Source organism: Schistocerca cancellata, chromosome 4 (assembly GCF_023864275.1).
Source record: "Schistocerca cancellata isolate TAMUIC-IGC-003103 chromosome 4, iqSchCanc2.1, whole genome shotgun sequence".
NCBI classification, from domain to species: Eukaryota; Metazoa; Arthropoda; class Insecta; order Orthoptera; family Acrididae; genus Schistocerca; species Schistocerca cancellata.
This window is the reverse complement of record NC_064629.1, coordinates 725,425,887-725,446,077: the sequence shown is the minus strand read 5'-3', so window position 1 is coordinate 725,446,077 and position 20,191 is coordinate 725,425,887. Positions and strand designations below refer to the sequence as shown.

The 20,191-nt window shown below is 36.2% G+C and overlaps 1 protein-coding gene across 1 annotated transcript in view; it reads left to right on the top strand.

Annotated features, from left to right (window-relative positions):
• The window catches only part of LOC126184407 (CLIP-associating protein 1-A-like), a 378,388-nt gene that overhangs the window by 196,373 nt on the left and 161,824 nt on the right, over positions 1-20,191 (top strand). Inside the window, 3 exon segments of the mRNA XM_049926791.1 lie at positions 914-1,009; positions 1,407-1,444; positions 8,828-8,974. Coding sequence (XP_049782748.1) covers positions 914-1,009; positions 1,407-1,444; positions 8,828-8,974 — 281 coding nt within the window.

Here is a 20,191-nt window from a genome sequence, read left to right as displayed (position 1 = left end):
TTTCTGTTCATTTCTTCTTCCCCCCTCTCTCTATACATATATCTTCCTCCCTCTGTTTCTGTCCCTCTCCTCGTCTTTCCTTTCTCTGTCCATCCCCCCCTCCCCCCCCCCCCCTGCCTTCCATTTTTTACATTCCCTTATCTCTGTCCATCTCCTCCACTCCTCATATCTCTCCATGGTATCACCCTCTTGTTAATAGGAGGCTGGTGGATTTTACTCCCACAGTATCTCTTTCTAGATCGTAATTAATTTGTGTACCAAATTTGGTTGAAATTGTTCCAGGGGTTTAGGATGAGCCTTTTACCTGTAGCATTGCCCACATATGCACATATTAAATATGTTTAACATATATTTAATGTAATTTACATGTATTTATACACATATTTCACTTGTATCTGTAGAGAATTTCACCCTGCAGGTCCATTTTCATGCAGCTCAATAAATAGTGTCCAAGAATTTGTCTCCCTTAACTCTCATCATCATTAATATTTTTACATTATTACCATATGTATTGTTTTACAAGTAACGTGCTGAGAACATATTTGTAGAACCAACTTCCATGGCGCACAGTTTTTTTAAATCCATTGATGATGCCACAACTTTAAGTGGCACAATTTTAAAATTTGACAAAAATAATAAAAAAGACCCATTTTGAGTATACTTGTGTAATTAATTGTCTCAAAATAAACATGAACTTAATGTATTTCTCACTTGGACATGGAGACAAAATATTATAATGTGTTTTTACATGTTACAATTGGTATGCTTTTTTGTTTCTTTTCCCTGTAGAACGTATCGGACATCATAAACAACTGTGCCAGCACACACTGGAATGAGCGTAAGGATGGGCTGGTCTCATTACAAGCATATTTCCAAAATGAAAACAGACTAAGACGCATTGACCTCCAATGAGTAACTGAAATTTTTACCAAAATGTTCATGGACTCCCATACAAAAGTAAGTTTAGACATATTAATATTTAACTTTGTCTTTCTTTTCAATAATAAAGGTTGATTTAAATTTTATTTTATTTAGACTTAGAATTGATGTTTTGAACAAATGTATTTTTTTTGTATCCATGTTCAATTCAAAACACTTTGTTTATATGAACTGCTTTCATTTAAGTTGTATTTATGAACTGAGTTAGATTGCATTTTGTGTGTATAGTCATGTGACAGGAATAATGTCGCTTGACACTACCCACACTTGGAGTGCATTGTGTGTGTGTGTGTGTGTGTGTGTGTGTGTGTGTGTGTGTGTGTGTGTGTGTGTGTGTGTGTGTGTGTGTGTGTGTGTGGGGGGGGGGGGGGGTTGTCCATTGATAAAAACAGGAGATCTTCCAATGAATTTGGGAGCAATAAAAATATTAACTCATGTCATTGAACACACTACGCAAGATATTTTAGATCCACATCTGAAAGAAATAATGGAAAGTCTCATCAAAGTGAGTGAATTAGTTCAGTAATTAAGAACAAACTTAAACTATAATTACTATTTAACTTTTGTCACCTCTAACAGGTTTCATTGTCAGATAATAGTCTTTCGATATTTGGCTTTATGAGGTCTTTTCATGTGAGTTCAACAAAAGAGGAAAAAGAAAAAAAGAAAAAAATGCCCAACCAGCTCCGGTGCCCATGTGTCCCATGCCTAGCCCATGCAGCTGCCAATCATCCCTTCTGTATTCATATCCAGCACATCTACTGCCTTCCTCCAAGCAGCTCTATACGCATGCCCAACTCCACCCACATTCCACCTGTTTCTCCCGCTACCCACCAAATATATATTAGCTCTTTCATTTTATTTGAAATTTATTACATTTTTAATACCACGATAGTGCAGAATGATACTTCATAATATTTTGAAAATAAATTAAAGTTTTCTTTTTTCATTTACCATCCAGTTTATGGGAAATTTGCTGATTAAGTACTCTGAAGAACACATTGTATAACACGCAAAGGTAATGGAAGGGTACCCAAAATAATAATGAAACCATTAGCATCTCATTACAACTCTCAGAGGCAACTCTTAATTAATGTGACCAATTTAAAGTCATTTCATAGACATTTAGTGGCAAAGAAAAAATTGAAGAAGAAAATCACTGGGGTGTTTTGTCTTGTGTGCTATGTTAAAAATTTTAGGTCAATTTTTATGAGTTTGTCTTACAGTGTCTGTTGTTTCAAACATATGTACAAATAATTATTAAGAAATATATTTGTTCAGTGTTACTGTTCTTAATAGTAAATAATTCAGGGTTATTGCAAATGATTGAAGCGATTTCACAGCTCTACAATAACTTTATTATTTGAGATATTTTCACAATGCTTTGCACACACATACAAAAACTCAAAAAGTTTTTTTAGGCATTCACAAATGTTCGATATGTGCCCCTTTAGTGATTCAGCAGACATCAAGCCGATAATCAAGTTTCTCCCACACTCGGTGCAGCATGTCCCCATCTATGAGTTCGAAAGCATCGTTGATGCAAGCTCGCAGTTCTGGCATGTTTCTTGGTAGAGGAGGTTTAAACATTGAATCTTTCACATAACCCCACAGAAAGAAATCGCATGGGGTTAAGTCGGGAGAGCGTGGAGGCCATGACATGAATTGCTGATCATGATCTCCACCACGACCGATCCATCGGTTTTCCAATCTCCTGTTTAAGAAATGCCAAACATCATGATGGAAGTGCGGTGGAGCACCATCCTGTTGAAAGATGAAGTCGGCGCTGTCAGTCTCCAGTTGTGGCATGAGCCAATTTTCCGCGGGCTACGCGTGAAACTTGCCCGCACGAGTTCAACCGTTTCTTGGCTCACTGCAGGCCTACCCGTTGAGTTCCCCTTACAGAGGCATCCAGAAGCTTTAAACTGCGCATACCATCACCGAATGGAGTTAGCAGTTGGTGGATCTTTGTTGAACTTCGTCCTGAAGCGTCGTTGCACTGTTATGACTGACTGATGTGAGTGCATTTCAAGCACGACATACGCTTTCTCGGCTACTGTCACCATTTTGTCTCACTGCGCTCTCGAGCGCTCTGACAGCAGAAACCTGAAGTGCGGCTTCAGCCGAACAAACTTTATGAGTTTTTCTACGTATCTGTAGTGTGTCATGACCATATGTCAATGAATGGAGCTACAGTGAATTTATGAAATCGCTTCAATCATTTGTAATAGCCCTGTATTTTGTTTAAAAACAAAGGGAGGAGTGGTAACTAAAGTCATATAGTGGTAGGGTTCTATCTTTTGTTATTACGTCACTTAATGAAGGCAGTAAAAAGGGATATACAGAAGTTAAAAACTTTGAAAATTATGGGAAAATGTAAGAAAGAAAATAAGAATTGCATTAGATGCTGAAGTGCCAGAAAATTCTGTTCATATGGACTTGTTGCTTGATATGAAGGAACAGTTTTCACCAAGTTAAAAACTGCAATAACTGTCTGCATCAGCATCTACCTTGGTAAAACATTTGAAATACTCTTGCAGCTCCCGACTATTAGCTGTACCAAAAACTGAATATTTTAAAGAATAAGGTTTCTGAACAGAAACTAGCCTGAAAAGATAGATGAAGCTTAAACCTTAGGTAATTGATTTAGTAAATAGTTTTTATGAACAGGGAGACAGCTGATTTTTATAAAAGTTGCGTGAAATGCATTCCAATTTTAAAAGTGAATATCCTGGAGGAGGAGGAGAAGGAGGGGGGAGGGGGGGGGATGGGAACAGTTTATTTTATTCTGGTCAGTCTGCCCCAAAGCTTGTATTTCAGCCAGTGCTAAAGGTACCACCACTCAGTATGTTTCTGCACCATTCATTAGAAAATGCATTGAATTTAATCAGTGGGTTTCAACAGAAAGAAGACACATGATGACACATTCTGCAGACATAACAGATTTTATAATGAACCTTTCATGTAAACTGGAAAAACTTGTTCCACGCTCTTATTTTGCAAAGTTTCAGTCAAAATATAACAACGTGCTTAGGGTCAATTGCATAAAGCAGTTCGTCTTAGATTAGCACAAAAAATGAACTCAGATCAAGCTGGAGTAAGAAATCAGCATTTTTATTAACGTTAATCTCAAATTATATCACCCTGAACTGATATCATCCATGATTAACACACTTTTGTGGATCAGATCAATTTCAACTACAGCTGTAAGTTCACACCCTTGTGACGGTACACACAACAACAGGTTCTGTTGTGCTAATATAAGTTGAAAATAATAATAATAATAAAGAAATTGTTGTTAACACAAGATGTGTCAAGTAAATATGTGAATACGACTCCCTCACTGCTAAAGTTCAAATAATATTTTCAATCTGTGAGGCTGTGTTAAGTAAGTTACCAATGATTTATGTAATGGATGCAGATAATAAGTGATCTCATAATAACTCTTGGAGATAACTCATAATTAACGTGTTAATTTAAAGGCATTTCATAGACACTTAAGTGGCAGAGTTAAAAATGGAATTTAGAACTATTTGCAGACACCAGACAGTAATGACTGAACATTTACTACAAAAATGCTGTCTAGACATGAATAGCAGTAACTAAATAAGTGAAATTAAATTTTAACTGCTGAACAGATGCTTAAACTGCTGGCAACTGCATGTACATTGACGAACAGAAAAAGTAAACATATGTAAGTCAATTCATATCAATAACAGCTCTACTTAAACAGACAGTGCAAGTGTACAGTTCTGCCACTGTCTGCACGAATAGTTTCTTTAGTATTGAATAAAAATAACTTTAAAGCTTGTGAACTATTGGAGCTTTCATTCACACAGAAAAGCATTTAAATCCATTGCCAACAGTCTGCGTTATGTATGTTTTTATCATGTTTAGCAAACTCCTGAAAACCTAATGCAAAGCAACAGTTGTTTACAGTTTGTCTCTGCAGTCAAATCAGCTGTGCCCTCTAACAGCCAAACGTGAGTGGCTTTAAATTATCAGCTGTCGAGTAGCGTATTTTGTGCAATAATGGTTAAAAAATAATTATGACAGCTCTGTGTTTTGAGGCCACACCACCTAGCATTCTAGGCAGATGTGGTGGACAATGTTCTATGTAGAAGAACATTAGGCACTGAGAATTATGTTGTTTCTTTTCTTTTACTTGAGGGATGTCTTGATCTTTTCTGGCTATGGGGAAGTTTGTTATGCTTATTTTCCACTGTCTTTACAACACAAACCTTTAAACAATAAATACTTTGTGTATATTATGTACAATTTATTCCTGCAGTCAAAGCATGATAATCATGATAATAGATGATTTAGCAGTTTTGCCAAGCATGTCTCAGGGTAATTCAGATCAACACAGAACCTCATTAAGTTGATCCAAGTTCAGTGTAATAAGACACAGTGAAATTGTGAAATAGGTTCATTTTCTGAATTAAGATCAAAATTGACCTCCAATCAATGATTTTTATACAGTCAACCCTTAAAGGGTCATCTGATGTACACATTGCCACAGTATCAGTGGACTTTCGTGAAAATTACTACTTTACTACCCAGGAAGAAACCCAAGGTTACAGTTGGACATTTGACTCTTGCACTATACACCTATTGAAGTTAACCTCAGAAATACTGAGGATGAAAGATCATTTAAATGTCAGACCAGATGACACGCAACATGATACTTGTATGTTCTACAGAATTCAAAAACTATGCCAGATTTTATCATAGAAATGTATTCATAAGTACAAGCTGTCATTATTTTAGTGATAATGTGCAAGACAATACAAAAATGAATATAATTTGATCAACCCATTTCTCCCATCAAAATAGTTTTGAGATCAGTAATGGCTGAACAGTTATTCTTTGCAACACATGAAAAAAGTGGTTGTTAGGGTGTAGAGAGGACAATTAAAATGTTATCTCAAAAGGAATGTATACAAAGACCTGTACAAAATCAAGCATTATGTGAATCAGGCCAATTTCAGTTTTGTAATATTACAATCACCAAAGCTATTTTACCATGGAATAGTCTGTATATTAGTCACCTTCAGATGATGTGGTATGTTTTACAGAAGTTAAAATACTTTGAGGAACCAGAAGTGTCCATAACTTTAAGCCACTGGATTTATTAGGAAAATTGGAAGCAAGTAGGATCTGTAATGATGTGAAACCCCTCTGGAAATATAATTTAAAGAATAAATTGAAATCCCTTTTGTGAGAAGAAAACTTTGATCCTATCTTGTAATGTAGCTTGCAAATATTACAATCTGTGGTGTGTGGGATTATCACTGAAATAAATAAAATAGAAAAGATGTTACTGTTCAATTCACGAACCCTTCAGAATCATCACTAACATTCCATTGGCTCAGAGTCCATCCTCTATTCAAGTAAAAATGTTGCTATTTTAAATTGTATTATTTTTACACAGTGTGGTTAAAAACTGAATAAATCAGGAAGTTTTTTTATTTTTTATTTTTAACTTAATTTTTTAAAACTGCTCCTGGTTGACCCAGTTTGTTTTATAGCTTTGATTAATTAAGATTTCTCACTTGCACAGTTATGGACTACACTTGTTGCCATTGTTTCCTTGGTGTTGAAGTATTATTTATTAAAAAACATAACACTGAAAACATTTTCAAAAATACAAATGTTTGTGCAGAAACAAATTTTGTAGAAAATGAAAAGTGACTTGAAGGTTACAATGTAGCAGAAAAAATACCATGTAGAAACAGAGACCCCTATTTATTTTTATTTTATTTATTTCTTTTATGTAATGTAATGCTGAAAACCAAAATGTAAATGTAGATTTTATGCTGCCTTGGTGAATTTGCTAAAAGGTATTAAGTAACTACCACTACGTTTCATACAAATACAATGTTAAATGAAAAATATAATTTAGATTCATAATTTTAAGCAAGCATCATTTTGCACCATTGTGGTGTTAAAATAGTAAAAACTGGCAAACTTTGAAATGCTACAGTATGAAAACAGAAACAGATTTGGTGCATTCTCTCTCTCTCTCTCTCTCTCTCTCTCTCTCTCTCTCTCTCTCTCTTTCCTTTGTTGTGTACATGTTGAGTCAGGAGGAAAGGTATACACTTTGAGGAGTGATGGTATTAGTGGTTGTGAACAACAACAAAAAACTTCATATAGACACATTCCCTATATTTAATACTACTGTTGTCCATTTCTCTTGAATAACTCGAAACCTGCTCCTTCCCATGTAAACATTTTTTCAGTGCAAAGTTAAACTAAATTAAATTTCCTTCAAAAAAGGTACTATTTATTTTCTCTCTAGGGCTAGTAGTCTGTGCTCGTGAAGAGAACATGAGAATATTGAAAATCTCATGCAATGTGCATGCATCATAGCTAAGGTAGCTTTTGTATGACAATTTGAGGTAGTTTCCTGCCTTAATAGACCACAAGTGCCCCTATCAAGTTGCTCGTCACAACTTCCTGTACACTGCTGTGTTATGTTGTCAGCAATGACAATGTTTGAATAATACGAAAAAACAAATAACAGTGTACATTGAATGTGATCTATGTCGGAAACCATTCGGAATATGGCGTATGTCCATATGAAGTTTCTTGTTCAGAATCACCTATTATCACCCCTAAAAGTATGTACCCTTTCTTCTGTCTCACACTGAATACAGAAACACAAATGGCCGAATGCTGTTTATCTCAACAACTTAATCCGTTGGGGTGATAGATAGGCACCTTTGTTGTTGTGATATTGTAATTCCATATTACAACAATAAGAAGCATGATTGTGTGGACAGCTGTTGAATATCATTGGAAGTAACATGGTGGTGAAAAGTCTTGAAACTTAGTTTGTTAAGATTTTGCTAATGCCATGTATTGCATTATGGGGCCTCCTTGATGCACTCTAGTATCTTCTACTTGTCTCTGCTGAAATTGTGTGTTCTTCAAAGTGTAAAGCCTTACAAGACATTTGAACTGATGTTCTGCACTACTGTCCAAACCTATCGCCTTTGCGTGGTTTGTGACATTATGTTGTACAAAAGACAGAATTTTCTGGTTTTCGTATTATTTCAAACCTGGCATTTCTTTGTTCTATTTGTAAAACTTTTCCAATGTTATTCTGAAGTTATAATAAGCTTCTAGTAGAAGAACTGATTATTTTTTAGCTCTGTGTTGTCCAATACAGAATTAAACAAAGTTTGTGTGATGTCTATGTAATAATTGTGGTATCACTTTTGAACATCTGCAATCCTTGTTGTTGCTGCCATGAATATTATATATAGTATTTTGTGAATGTAAGTAGTGAATTAGAAATATTGTGATACATTGTATACATTTTTGTTATATGATGTGAACTGCTATGTGATGGATGTCGGTTGTAACACAAACATTCAACTATTAGGAAAATCATTAATGAGAAATTGGTATTTGTAAATAACTCTGCATCACAGGGACATAATCTTTTTTGCATTCATAAGTAAATGTCATATAAAGGATTAACAGACCAGCAAGAATACAGGAAATTGGGGTTTGCAAAGTATCATTTACAACAGAGTGTATTCAGAGTTATGTTAAAAATGAAAATGAAATTAAAGACTTGCCTAGTTAACATCACCCAACTTAAATATTATTCAGTTATATCATTAATTTGGGAGACCTTCACATGCAAAAAAAAAATTAAAAAAAAAAAAAAAAAATTGCTATGGTGTGAAAGAAAGAGTACAGCCTGAAATAAAAACAAAATATCACCCCATACCATAAAAACAAAACATATAATATTTTGATGATTTCCAGATGTTTATATTATTTTAGATAATTTTTAAGTGTTAACATTTCTAGGACTAATTAGCTACTTTATCTCATTTTTATTTCAATAAATAATTTGTTTTGTTTACAGGCATATGATAATGAAGAAAGTTCTGTGAGGAAATCTGCTGTATTTTGTATGGTAGAATTACATGGTATTGTTGGAGAGGCAGTTTTGCAGCCGCATTTAGCTAGCGGAAGCTGCTTCAATTGCATTTCAAACGATCGCACCATGGTGGTTCGAGTAGCACCACTTCACCAAAAACCACAACGTCATGAAACTTTTAAACACTCATTAATTTCGGCTTTAATGTATTCTATCATTCCAGTGCTTGTCAATTTTTTTAACAAAACAGAGTTTTCCAGTTATTAAAGCCCAAAAATAAACAGTATATTGCATGTATTTATTTTTCACCCATTAATTCCCATATATATTTCACTGCGTTGTTTTATAGCTACAGAAATTATTGTAGCACATATTTAGTTCAGTGTAATACATGTGTGTGAATGAACAGTGAACAGGAAGTAAGTAACATTTTCTGCCAACTGCCAATACTGGTAACAGGTGCAGATACCAGCAGTAGAATGTTTTATGTTAGTGGCTTTTCAGCTAATTTGACAACCGGTGACAATATGAAACACAGTCAGTGAAATGACACACAATAATTGGGACCAATTCTGTTATATTCTGTATTGCTACGAAATATACAGGGTAATTATAATTAAAGTTAAACTTTCAAACCACTGTAGAAATAATACCACTGCTCATAATGACGTCAAATTGCAACGGAGTATTATCGGAGAAGGGGGAAAACGTATGGCAGAAGAAAAATAAATACTTACAAAATGTCACAATAGATGGCGCTGTAAGCATTATAATTTAATAGTGGTCAATTACAAATGACAAATAAATCTCACAACCATTCCTAAGGTGTAAATTTGATGTTAAACAAACTTTACTACTCAGTGTGCATGGATGTATAGATGTGATACTGTTAATTATGTAAGCTCATCCACCACGGCAAGGTCATATCACATCAGATGGGAAAAATCGGTTTTTAATTGTGCTGAGCCCAAAAACCGCATAAAAAGCATCACTCACATCAGTTTTTAATTGTCCTGAGGCCAAAGACCACATAGAAAGCATCAATCACATCAGTTTTTAATTGTCCTGAGGCTAAAATTCGCATGAAAAATCATCAATCAAAATCAAATCGGATTATTAATTTCCATTTGACTGGTGCAAAACATGTTATATGCTGTCCACCGTTTTCTGCAACAAGTCGAAATTGAGAAACAGCATGTTCCACAACTGATTGAAATGTTTCTGGGGTCATGTTCAGAATGTGTTGTGCCTTTAATGCAGCTGTGTTCGCAATCAGCACACTGAATGTAACATCTTTCATAGCCACACAGCCAAAAGTCACTTTGATTAAGATCAGGTGATCTGGACAGCCAGGTGTAGGGAAATGGTGGCTGATAATTCTAGCATTTCCAAAATGGTGCTTCAGTAGCTGATTAACTGGATTTTCAATGTGTTTAGTTGTGCCATCTTGCATAAAAATAATCCCATCCAAGTTGTTGCCGAGCTGGAATGACATATTTGTGCAAAAGACACTCATAGTGCTTACCAGTGATGGTACAGGTGTACAAGTAACAGGACCGGAAGCACCTGTCTCTTCAAAAAAATATGGCCCTATGATAAATGATGCCGTAAACCTGCACCACACAGTGACCTTTTCAGGATGAAGTGGTACTGATTGATTTGCATGTGGATTTTCCATTACTCATATTCGATAATTCTGTGTACTGACATATCCTGTCAGATGGAAGTGGGCTTCGTCTGTCTACAAAATCTTCCATGGCCAATCATGGAGCCAGTGCGAGCAAGAAATTTTAAAGCAAAGGTCTCTCTTGCTGGCAGGTCAACAGGAAGCAACTCGTGCACATGGGTAATTCTGAATGGATAGCAAAGAGGGATGTTTCGTAGAATTTTACACACCGTGCTCACAGGTATGTCCAATGTTCTAGCAATTCTCCGTGCACTACACATTTGCACACCACCGCCTGTCTCCTCCTGCATTGCTGTGGCCACTGCTTCCACGGACGTTGAGTCAATTCTTTTCCTCCCTTTACCACGTTGCACACTAAAAGAACCCATCTTTTCAAATTTCTGAAACATTTTCTCCAGACCCACGGCAGTCATCAGACCAATGCCTTTTTTCGAACCCTTCAGTGTCCGGAACTTCTGCAAATAGTGATGTGTACACAGTCATCATTCATGTAATACAGCTTTACAAGAAGAGCACGATCCTGCATTGAGATAGTCATGGCGTACGTCGCAGACGCAAAAGGAAGAAAAGCCGTGTACCCGGCATGTTTATACCAACATCAATGGGTTGTGCGCATGTCAGGTGTTTTCATTTACGTATCCTGACACATACAGTCCCATCTATTGATAAATTTTCACACTATTTTTCTTCTTCCGCCATTCGTTTGTGCCCCTTTTCTCGTAACATTCCGTTGCAGTTTGATGTGTGTATTGAGGGAACTTATAATTCTTTACGTAATATCACGATTTATTTTGGGTGTTTACTCAATAGATATTTGCAGTAAGACATATCTGAAATTATCTTATTTCATAGTTATTCTGAGGTTGACACATCTTCTACCCATACCTTATTCCATTTGGCTGTATTGTCAGCATCGTATTTTTTTGACAGATTTAAAGGGTTAAAATTGAGTGAACATAATTACTTCATTTGCAAAATGTGTGGATCATTGGTCTCCATAATAATCTTTCTCTACTTATCTCAATGAACAGTAAATTTAAACTCAAGTAATGTTGGAGGTAGTTGTTGTTTCTCAGTATCTCCAACAAGAAATGATAGAATAATAGATGTTGCAGATAATTACAAAAGGAAATAGGTATAGAAATGCATATTTTTAGAGTGAGTGGACCTTTTTTTATATTTGATAGAGCATGTTGAAATTTTGCAGTGGCACAAAACATTTGCATAGTCATCATTCAGTAAAACCACTTTTTCATATTAATTGCCTAAAAAATACACTTAACTCATACTAAGGTAATCTGATAAACAAATTGGCTGCATATTGTTGCATCATTGCCAAATGTCACTAGTAGAGATTGAGATACCTGAAGTTAGTGGCCACTCTACAAACACCAGATATTGAAACTTTGCTATGGAAACTTGCCCATAGCAAACAACTGTCACTACTGAGATAACATTGTTGTTGCCTTTCATGACGAATCGATAACCAGCTGCTGTTGACGCCAAACATACATGCCCTCATCTGAGAAGTTAAAACAATAATGACTTGTCAGATATTTCTCCAGTTGTTAATAACACATTTTTTTTGTTGCATAATACATACTGATTTGATCAATGATCATCTGTGATGGAAGTTTGGGAGGTTGCGGGGTTTCTATGGGGCTAGCTAATATGCTTGAGGCCATAGCACATGATCATGATTGAAATCTTGCCAGATTGGTGGCTGTAGAACTGCAGGGTGTCATGCTTCATACTGCTACATTTGTTGCCATATATTATGTACCAAACCAAGCATTCACTATGGTCGTTGTAATACTCTGTAGTCATGTTTATAGCCTTTGGTGTGTCTACATTCACGCCAATTGTGATACATTTTAACTATTGCAGCTCCGTAACATCTCACAAATGTAGCAATTTGATATACAAAGGCACTAGTCTTCTCCAGAGAAGAGAGAACGGGGAGGGTGTGGTGTGCATCTCCTCCTCTTTCCAGAACACTACTTAAACAACTTTATATTTACTCATTACATTTGTTCCTTGCTTTCCTATCCCTTTTATTTAAGTAAGAAAGCTGCTATTCTACATTAGTTTCAAAATAGATTAAAAAGAAAAATAGGAGTCAGCTCCCATTTTGACAAATGTTTTGAGGCTTCTTCAGCAACATTTCTTACAGTCATGGCACTTTATCAAATTTTGTCTCTATCAGGATGTGTAGTCTTAAATTTTAACAAATTTACAGTTAAATCTGTTGAGAGAGTAGATGTCGTCAGTATTTTAGGCCAGCTGTGACACCAACCTTTATGGCAACAAGATGACAGACAGTGTGAAAATTTATCACATAAGAACATTATTTTTTCTGTTAAAAAGAAAATGTGTGCGAATTGTAATGATGAAATTGCAAAGCTGAATGAACAACTGTGAGGTTAACAATTCAGAAACAATGTGCTGAAAACGGACATCTCAAAACTTCATGTAGGAAAAAGTGTTCTGAATACACTAGAAGTTTCACAAAATATCTCTTCTGTTTCTGAAAAATGACCAAAAGTTGCATACGAAAACAGCATGCTGAAAGTACATTATCATGTAAGTAGTGAAACATTACGTACATTTTGTGCACAAAAATGTCTTTCAGGTAATTTCAATTATGAACTGTGGGAGTGCAACTAGTAATCTCGAATCACGTCGAAAGAAAATAAGCAGTGTAAGCAAAGCACAGAGATGGATACAACCGCAGAAGAATTATATATCAATCACCAATTTGGTCATTGTCATTGAAGCTACCTTGAGAGTTTCTCATTATGCGTTATCAGCTACTGTGGACAAAAAAGACATAACAAACAGTCTTGTCACACATCAAAAAATAGACTTAAAATCTGTAACCGTCAACTGGTAAGAACAGGTAAATTTATTCTTCATGCAGATTGTCTAGGGCAAAACTTAGCTGCCAAATTTTTTGTGTAAATAAAGATATGAAAAATGGCGATAAAGGAATTCAAAATGTGTGCATGAGTTTTAAAAACATAACATTTGACAACATAAAGAAGGTTCTGCATAATGCATAGTCACCATCACTTTATAATAACAAGGAGCCTAGGAACAGTAAATAATAAGTTGGATTTGCTCATTTATTCATTCCACCCAAGCACAAAAATTAAGATTTTGCGAGAATCAGTCATGAACTTCCATACCAGTGAAGTAATACATCTGCAAGACAAGTGTAAAAGTTCACCACTAGTCAGCTATACTAGATAATGGCAGTGTATGTATCCACACAGAATTTCACATGTGAATACTGTGTCTTTTTGCATTATAATGAATATAGCTTAGATAATAAAACAGATGGCTTTGAAGCAGTTGTTATAGAATTGGTACCACTTGCAGTCATTATGGAACACCAGCAATCTGTAGATAACATTCATTGTTTTGAAATACATGACTATACCATAGCAACACTTGGCTACAGAGCACGTAATACTCCCTGTGTACAAAGTTTGCAGTAGGAGCTCCTTTGGTAGCACTCTGAGCTTGACACCTCAAGAGAACACTTATATCATTTCGGCCTCAAACCATCTCTATGAATAAATAGACTGATTCTATTACCACAACACCAGACAAATCATCTGGCCGTGGATATTTAGTGTTACCTAGTGGATTGTTAGGAGGTGTGTATGTGGGTGGGGGGGGGGGGGCAAAGATCTGCTTGGACTAGTTCCCAGTAGAATACTTAACACATGCTTGGTTAATACATCAATGCCATGACAAATTAGGATCAAATTGTCTCAGCAGATTCTATAAATTATCGCCTCTCAGATTATTTAGGCCAAACTTTATTACTAAAATTCAGAGTAAGAGACACATGAGTGCAATGTACACAGGCTGCCTCCTAGTGGTATAAAGAACTCCACAAGCAGTGTAAACATTAAGTTCACTAAGTAGTCAGAAGATTAACACTTTGGACACTGGCACCATAGAAGGATATCAGGCTTATGAAACCGGCCATTTATGCTATTATTTAAAGCATTACTAGAACATGTGTAATTGATGTGTCTTCAAGGGTAATACATACTAAATAACAGCCAGACTTCAAGATTTATTGTTCGTATTTACTTTAGTTCTTTGATGCTTACAGATTTTAAAATAATGGTGACAGAAAGTATAATTATCCTCCCAAGAAAAAAGTTTGAGGTGAGTTATCGAGCAATTTATTTCTCATGAGTTTCCGAAATTTCTTGCTCACTTAATAAAGGTGACATATTTGTATCATACTTGCAGCAGACTGCAAAACCTAAAGATTACATGCACAGAATTACGTCAGTGCAATCATATTATCTCAGCCATTTGCGACAGTAAAACAACTAGAAATTCACAACAGAAGGCAGCTCCATTCAGTTTCCAGTTAGCGAGACATCTGTACATTGTTCTCAACTGAAATGAGTCCCATTTTTGAGCAATAGATTTCTCATATGGCAAGAAAATTGCAGTCCAATCTATACTGAGGCACAGCCTTTTTAACACAAAGTTGCGGTCTGTGCTATGCTTGGGCTTGGTCTCCAGAGTGTTAAAAGCAATAAGTATTAGCCAACAGAGACAAAGCTGATATAATGTTTCAAAGTCTTGCTGGTGAGTTGTAGTAAAATCAGAAACAATGCAACAGAAGCAAAAATTAATACTCTAGAATTAATTGAGTAAGGTATTGCAGCTCTGAACTCTTCTAGTCTTTAACATTTCTAATGATTACTTTATAGATGCTGTTGACAGTCACGTCGGTGTGAAACAGGATGCACAGCATACATATAAAACAACTAATTTAGGGTAGCTTCCATAAAATTACATACTTAGTTGATTCTGATCTCCACAGCTAGGATGTTTCATCGGGCAGTAACCGTTGTTCTACTTGGGTTTTGGAAGATCGTTATTATATTTACTGTACGACTAGTTTCAGACAGCTAATTTCAAGCAGTGTGTAAGATGTATGCATGTAATTTGAACTGCTTGAAATTAGCTAACAACTCAAAGTCATTGGTATGATTACAGTATTTTGTAGCTGAGGTGATACAAAGGGTATTTCTTTTCCATATATCATAAAATTATATTCTGTAACTGAGAAATGAAGTGTGCTCCATATTTCAAAGTTTCTTTGAAGTCTACACATAAACTGTGAATGTCGAGTCACCAGGGTGAAATCTGAACACATTGCAAGGCACAGGAAAGTACATTAAACCCTTGCTAATCTGGTCCTCAGTAATACGGCCTGGCCCACATCCAGCCTCCAGTTGCTCAAGCAGAAATGACACATACGGTAATGAATTCTTCCTTACAATAATGAATGTTAGTTAATTACAGTGTTACACAATGCTATATATGCTTAAAACTGTGGCTATCTTTACAGTTCAGTAGAACGCCTTCCAAAGGAAACACGTTATGCTGGACCTCAAGCAGAAACTCGATATCAGAAATAAGTTGAACTCTGGTTCTTCACAGAAACCTGTTGCTGCTGTGTAGAATGTTGGATGAGCAACTTTTAATGACCAATCTTTAACAGATGAAGAGAGAATCAAATAGCTTAAAGGAAAGTTATGATAATAAGCTGGCACTTCCACTAGTCTGACATCCATGTGTGCAAGGAATGACCATGTTAGCAATAGTCTAGTGTATGTTACATGGTTGCAACTTGATTAATCTCATTCACTTATTAGATGCTCACTAAACAAGGTACAAAGAGCTTACAAAGCCTCCTCTTGAGAATCACTATTAAAGATTGAAAATATGTAATAAAATAATATTCCAATGTTCGTGCCATTGCATCCTATACATAGCAAACACACAGCTCCATGGCCGGAAACTTAGCAATGCAGTAATGCCAGTTGAAATATGCTAATCATCTCAAGGACTGTCATAAACAGTTTCTAGCATACAAGGTCACTCTGCTTTACTCCTCTTCCAATAAAAAATTTCCTTTCATTTTTCTATGTTGACAGAAGCCATCTATGATACCTTGATGACTTCTGTCAGCATAGAAAAAACCATGAGGGAATATTGCATTGAAAGAGCCATAGAGCAGAGTATTGCTATATTCCAAAACTGTCTATAGCACTCCTTGAGATGGCTATGACCAAAATTATTAGGAAGGAACGAGAGTCTCTAACTTGAGATTTGCAGACAATATAGTAGTCCTAGCCAACAATATGATAAAATTGTAATCCTCTTAAAATTTATCTGAGAGTTGCGAGAAAGTGGACCTTAAGATATAGCTCCCCAAAACAGATACTAGCAGTCCACGTGCCGCATGCAGCTCAGTAATGGTTTTTTTGTGACCTTCCAAGACAGTCAGAATTTTTATGTAACAATTTATACCTTTTCTGTAATGCAGAGTTAACTAATGCATGCAACCATTTTAAAAGGTGCGGCCCTCAGCTAACTTGTGCTTCCACAAAACTATTCCCACCTTGCTCTGCCATGCAGAGGGATTTTTTAAGGAGAAAGATGTTTAATCTAAAACAGATTTTTCACTCGGTGCTGACATGAAACTTTCTGGCAGATGAAATCTGTAGGCTGGACTGAGACTTGAACTCAGGACCTTTGCTTTTGGTGGGCAAGTACTCTATTAACTGAGCTACCCAGGCATGACTCACAACCCACCCTCATAGCTTTACTTTCACAAGTACATTATCTCCTGCCTTCCAAACTTCACAGAAGCTCTCCTCTGAAACTTGCGAGACTAGCACTTCTGGAAGAAAGGACATTGCAGACATATGGCTTAGCCACAGCCTTGGGGAATGTGTCATGAGTTGCACATGTGTAGCTAGGTCAGTAAAGTGTTTGCCCTTTCATGGGCAAAGTTAGAGTCTCAGTCCAGCACATAGTTTTAACCTTTCAGGAAGTTTTGTTTTGGTGCACAATCCACTGCAGAGTGAAAAATTCATTCTTTAAACATTCCCCAGGCTGTGTCTAAGCCTTCTCTCCACAGTATCTTTTCTTACAGGATTGCCAGTCTTGCAAGTTTCGCAGGAGAGCTTCTGTGAAGTTTGGAAGGTAGGAGATGAGGTAAAGTTGTGAGGACAGGTCACAAGTCATGGTTGGGGAACTCAGTTGGTAGGGACAGTTGCCTACGAAAGACAAAGATCCAAAGTTTGAGTCTCGGTCCGGCACATAGTTTCAACCTGTCAGGAAGTTTCATGTTTAATCCACATTTGAAAACATGTCTCCTACCTCTCAGTCATTTTATTTCTGTGGGAAGATAGTCAAAGTGTTTTATAGATGTATATTTCACCCCTTTTGTCACAAAGTTGGATTGATAAAAGGGTAATGCAGATTATTTCTCCTCCTGGTTTTGTACTTTTCAGTATCTCTATTACTCTCAAACTTAGATGGATTGTTGATAACAAATTTCATAAGTGAAATGAACATGCTGTCATTACAATGGAAAATGATCTAGAAGAAAAAAAAACAAAAAAAGAAACAGACTATTACCATTGGGAACATTTTGATATACTCATACAAAAATTAACATGATATGAAATAATAAATGCAGCGGGTTAATGATTTGTATCTTGTCCACATGACAGAAAGCAGAGTGAATCAGGTTGATGTGAATCATGGAGCGAAAAGCATTCAAATTTTAGACAATCAGACATGGTATTATACAAAGTCCTGTTGCCAAGAACCTGATAAAATTCTGGTCCTTTGCAAAATCACTAATTGGGTCTAAGGCTTCTATCCAATCATTAATTGATCAGTAGAAGATAGTAAAAGTAAAGCTGGAGTTTGAAATTTCACATTTAAGAAATCATTTACACAGGAGAATTGTACTACCATACCATCATTTGATCATCACACAGACTCCTCAATGGAGGACATTGTAATAAGCATTACTGGTGTAGAGAAACAACTGAAAGAATTGAAAGCAAACAAGCTTTGGCCCTTACTTACTTGTAGTTTTCATGAATCTCTCACCCAGCACAAAGTCTCAAGCAACTGGAAAAAAGTGCAGGTGACTCCTTTATATAAGAAGGGTAAAAGAATGGACACACAAAATTACAGACAAATATCCTTAATAACAGTTTTGCTGCAGAATTCTTGAACATATTCTTAGTTCAAATATAATAAATGTCCTTGAGACAGAAGAGCTTTTGCCCACAAAGCAGCATCGTTTTAGAAAGTGTCACTCATGCAAAATTCAACTTGTCCTTTTCTCATACAGTATCCTCTGAATTATGGATGAAGGGCAATGGACAGATTCCATATTCCGAGATTTATGAAAATCATTTGACATAGTGCCCCTCAGCAGACAGCTAATGAAGGTATGAGCATACAGAACAGGTCCCCAGATATGTGAGTGGCTTGAAGACTTCTTAAGTAACATAACTTATTATGTTATCCTTGACAGCGAGAGTTCATCAGAGACAAGGGTATTGTGAAGAGTGTCCCAGAGAAGTGTGATAGCATTGCTGTTATTTTCTATATAAATAAATGATTTGGTGGACATAGTGAGAAGCAGTTTATAGCTGTTTGCTGATGACATTGTGGTGTATGGGAAGATGCCATTGCTGACTGTCTGTAGGAGGATACTAGTTGACTTAGACAAAATTTCTAATTGGTGTGATGAATGGCAGCTTGCTCAAAATTTAGAAAAATGTGAGTTAATGCAGGTAAGCAGGAAAAACAAACCCATAATGTTTGACTATGCCATAAGCATTGTGCTACTTGACCGTCACATTGATTAAATATCTAGATGCAATGTTGCAAAGTGATATGAAGTCTAATTAGCATGTAACACTGGCAATAGGGAAAGGGAATGGTTAACTGCAGTTTACTGGAAAAAATTTAGGAAAGTGTGGTTCATCTGTAAAGCAGACCACATACAGGACACTAGTGTGACCCATTCTTGAGTACTGCACCCCGTCAGATAAAAGGAAAACGTTGAAGCAATTCAGAGGCAAGCTGCTAATTACCACTAGGTTCGAACAACACACAAATATTACAGATATGCTTTGGGAAGTCAAATGAGGATCACTGGAGGGAAGGCAATGTTCTTTTTGAGGGGCACTACTGAGAAAATTTAGAGAACCAGCATTTGAAGTGAGCCTCTGAACAATTCTACTGCAGCCAACATGCATTTTGTATAAGTGTTATGAAGATGAGGTTTGAGAGATTAAGGCTTGTGTGGAGGAATATAGTCAATTATTTTTCCCTTGCTCTATTTGTGATTGGAATAAAACAGGAAATGTCTAGAAGTGATACAGGGTACCCTCCGACACACACTATACAGTGACATGCGGAGCATGTATGTAGATGTAGGTGTTTAAGGTCCATTGTTGTTTCTATTTTAAAATGATCTACCACTAAGATTGAAAGAAGATAAAAATTTTGCCCTTTTTACAGATTATAGAAGCTAAGGAATAAATAGTAATACTGTACATGTCAGGATGAATTAAAGAGCATAAGTGGGCATCGAGGACTGATCCTGTTCACTCTAGAGTTGCTAAAAAAATGGAGATTTATTCTCCTCCTCCTATTCTATGGGATACATTTGGTCTGTCATCTGCTATGACCGTGGAGGGAACCACACATTATGGTGGAGAGCATTTCGTCCTCAATGGGAGGAGCAGGCAGACACATCTGTAGAGTATGAGAGCTGGTAGGCAAAAGAGCAATCCACTGCT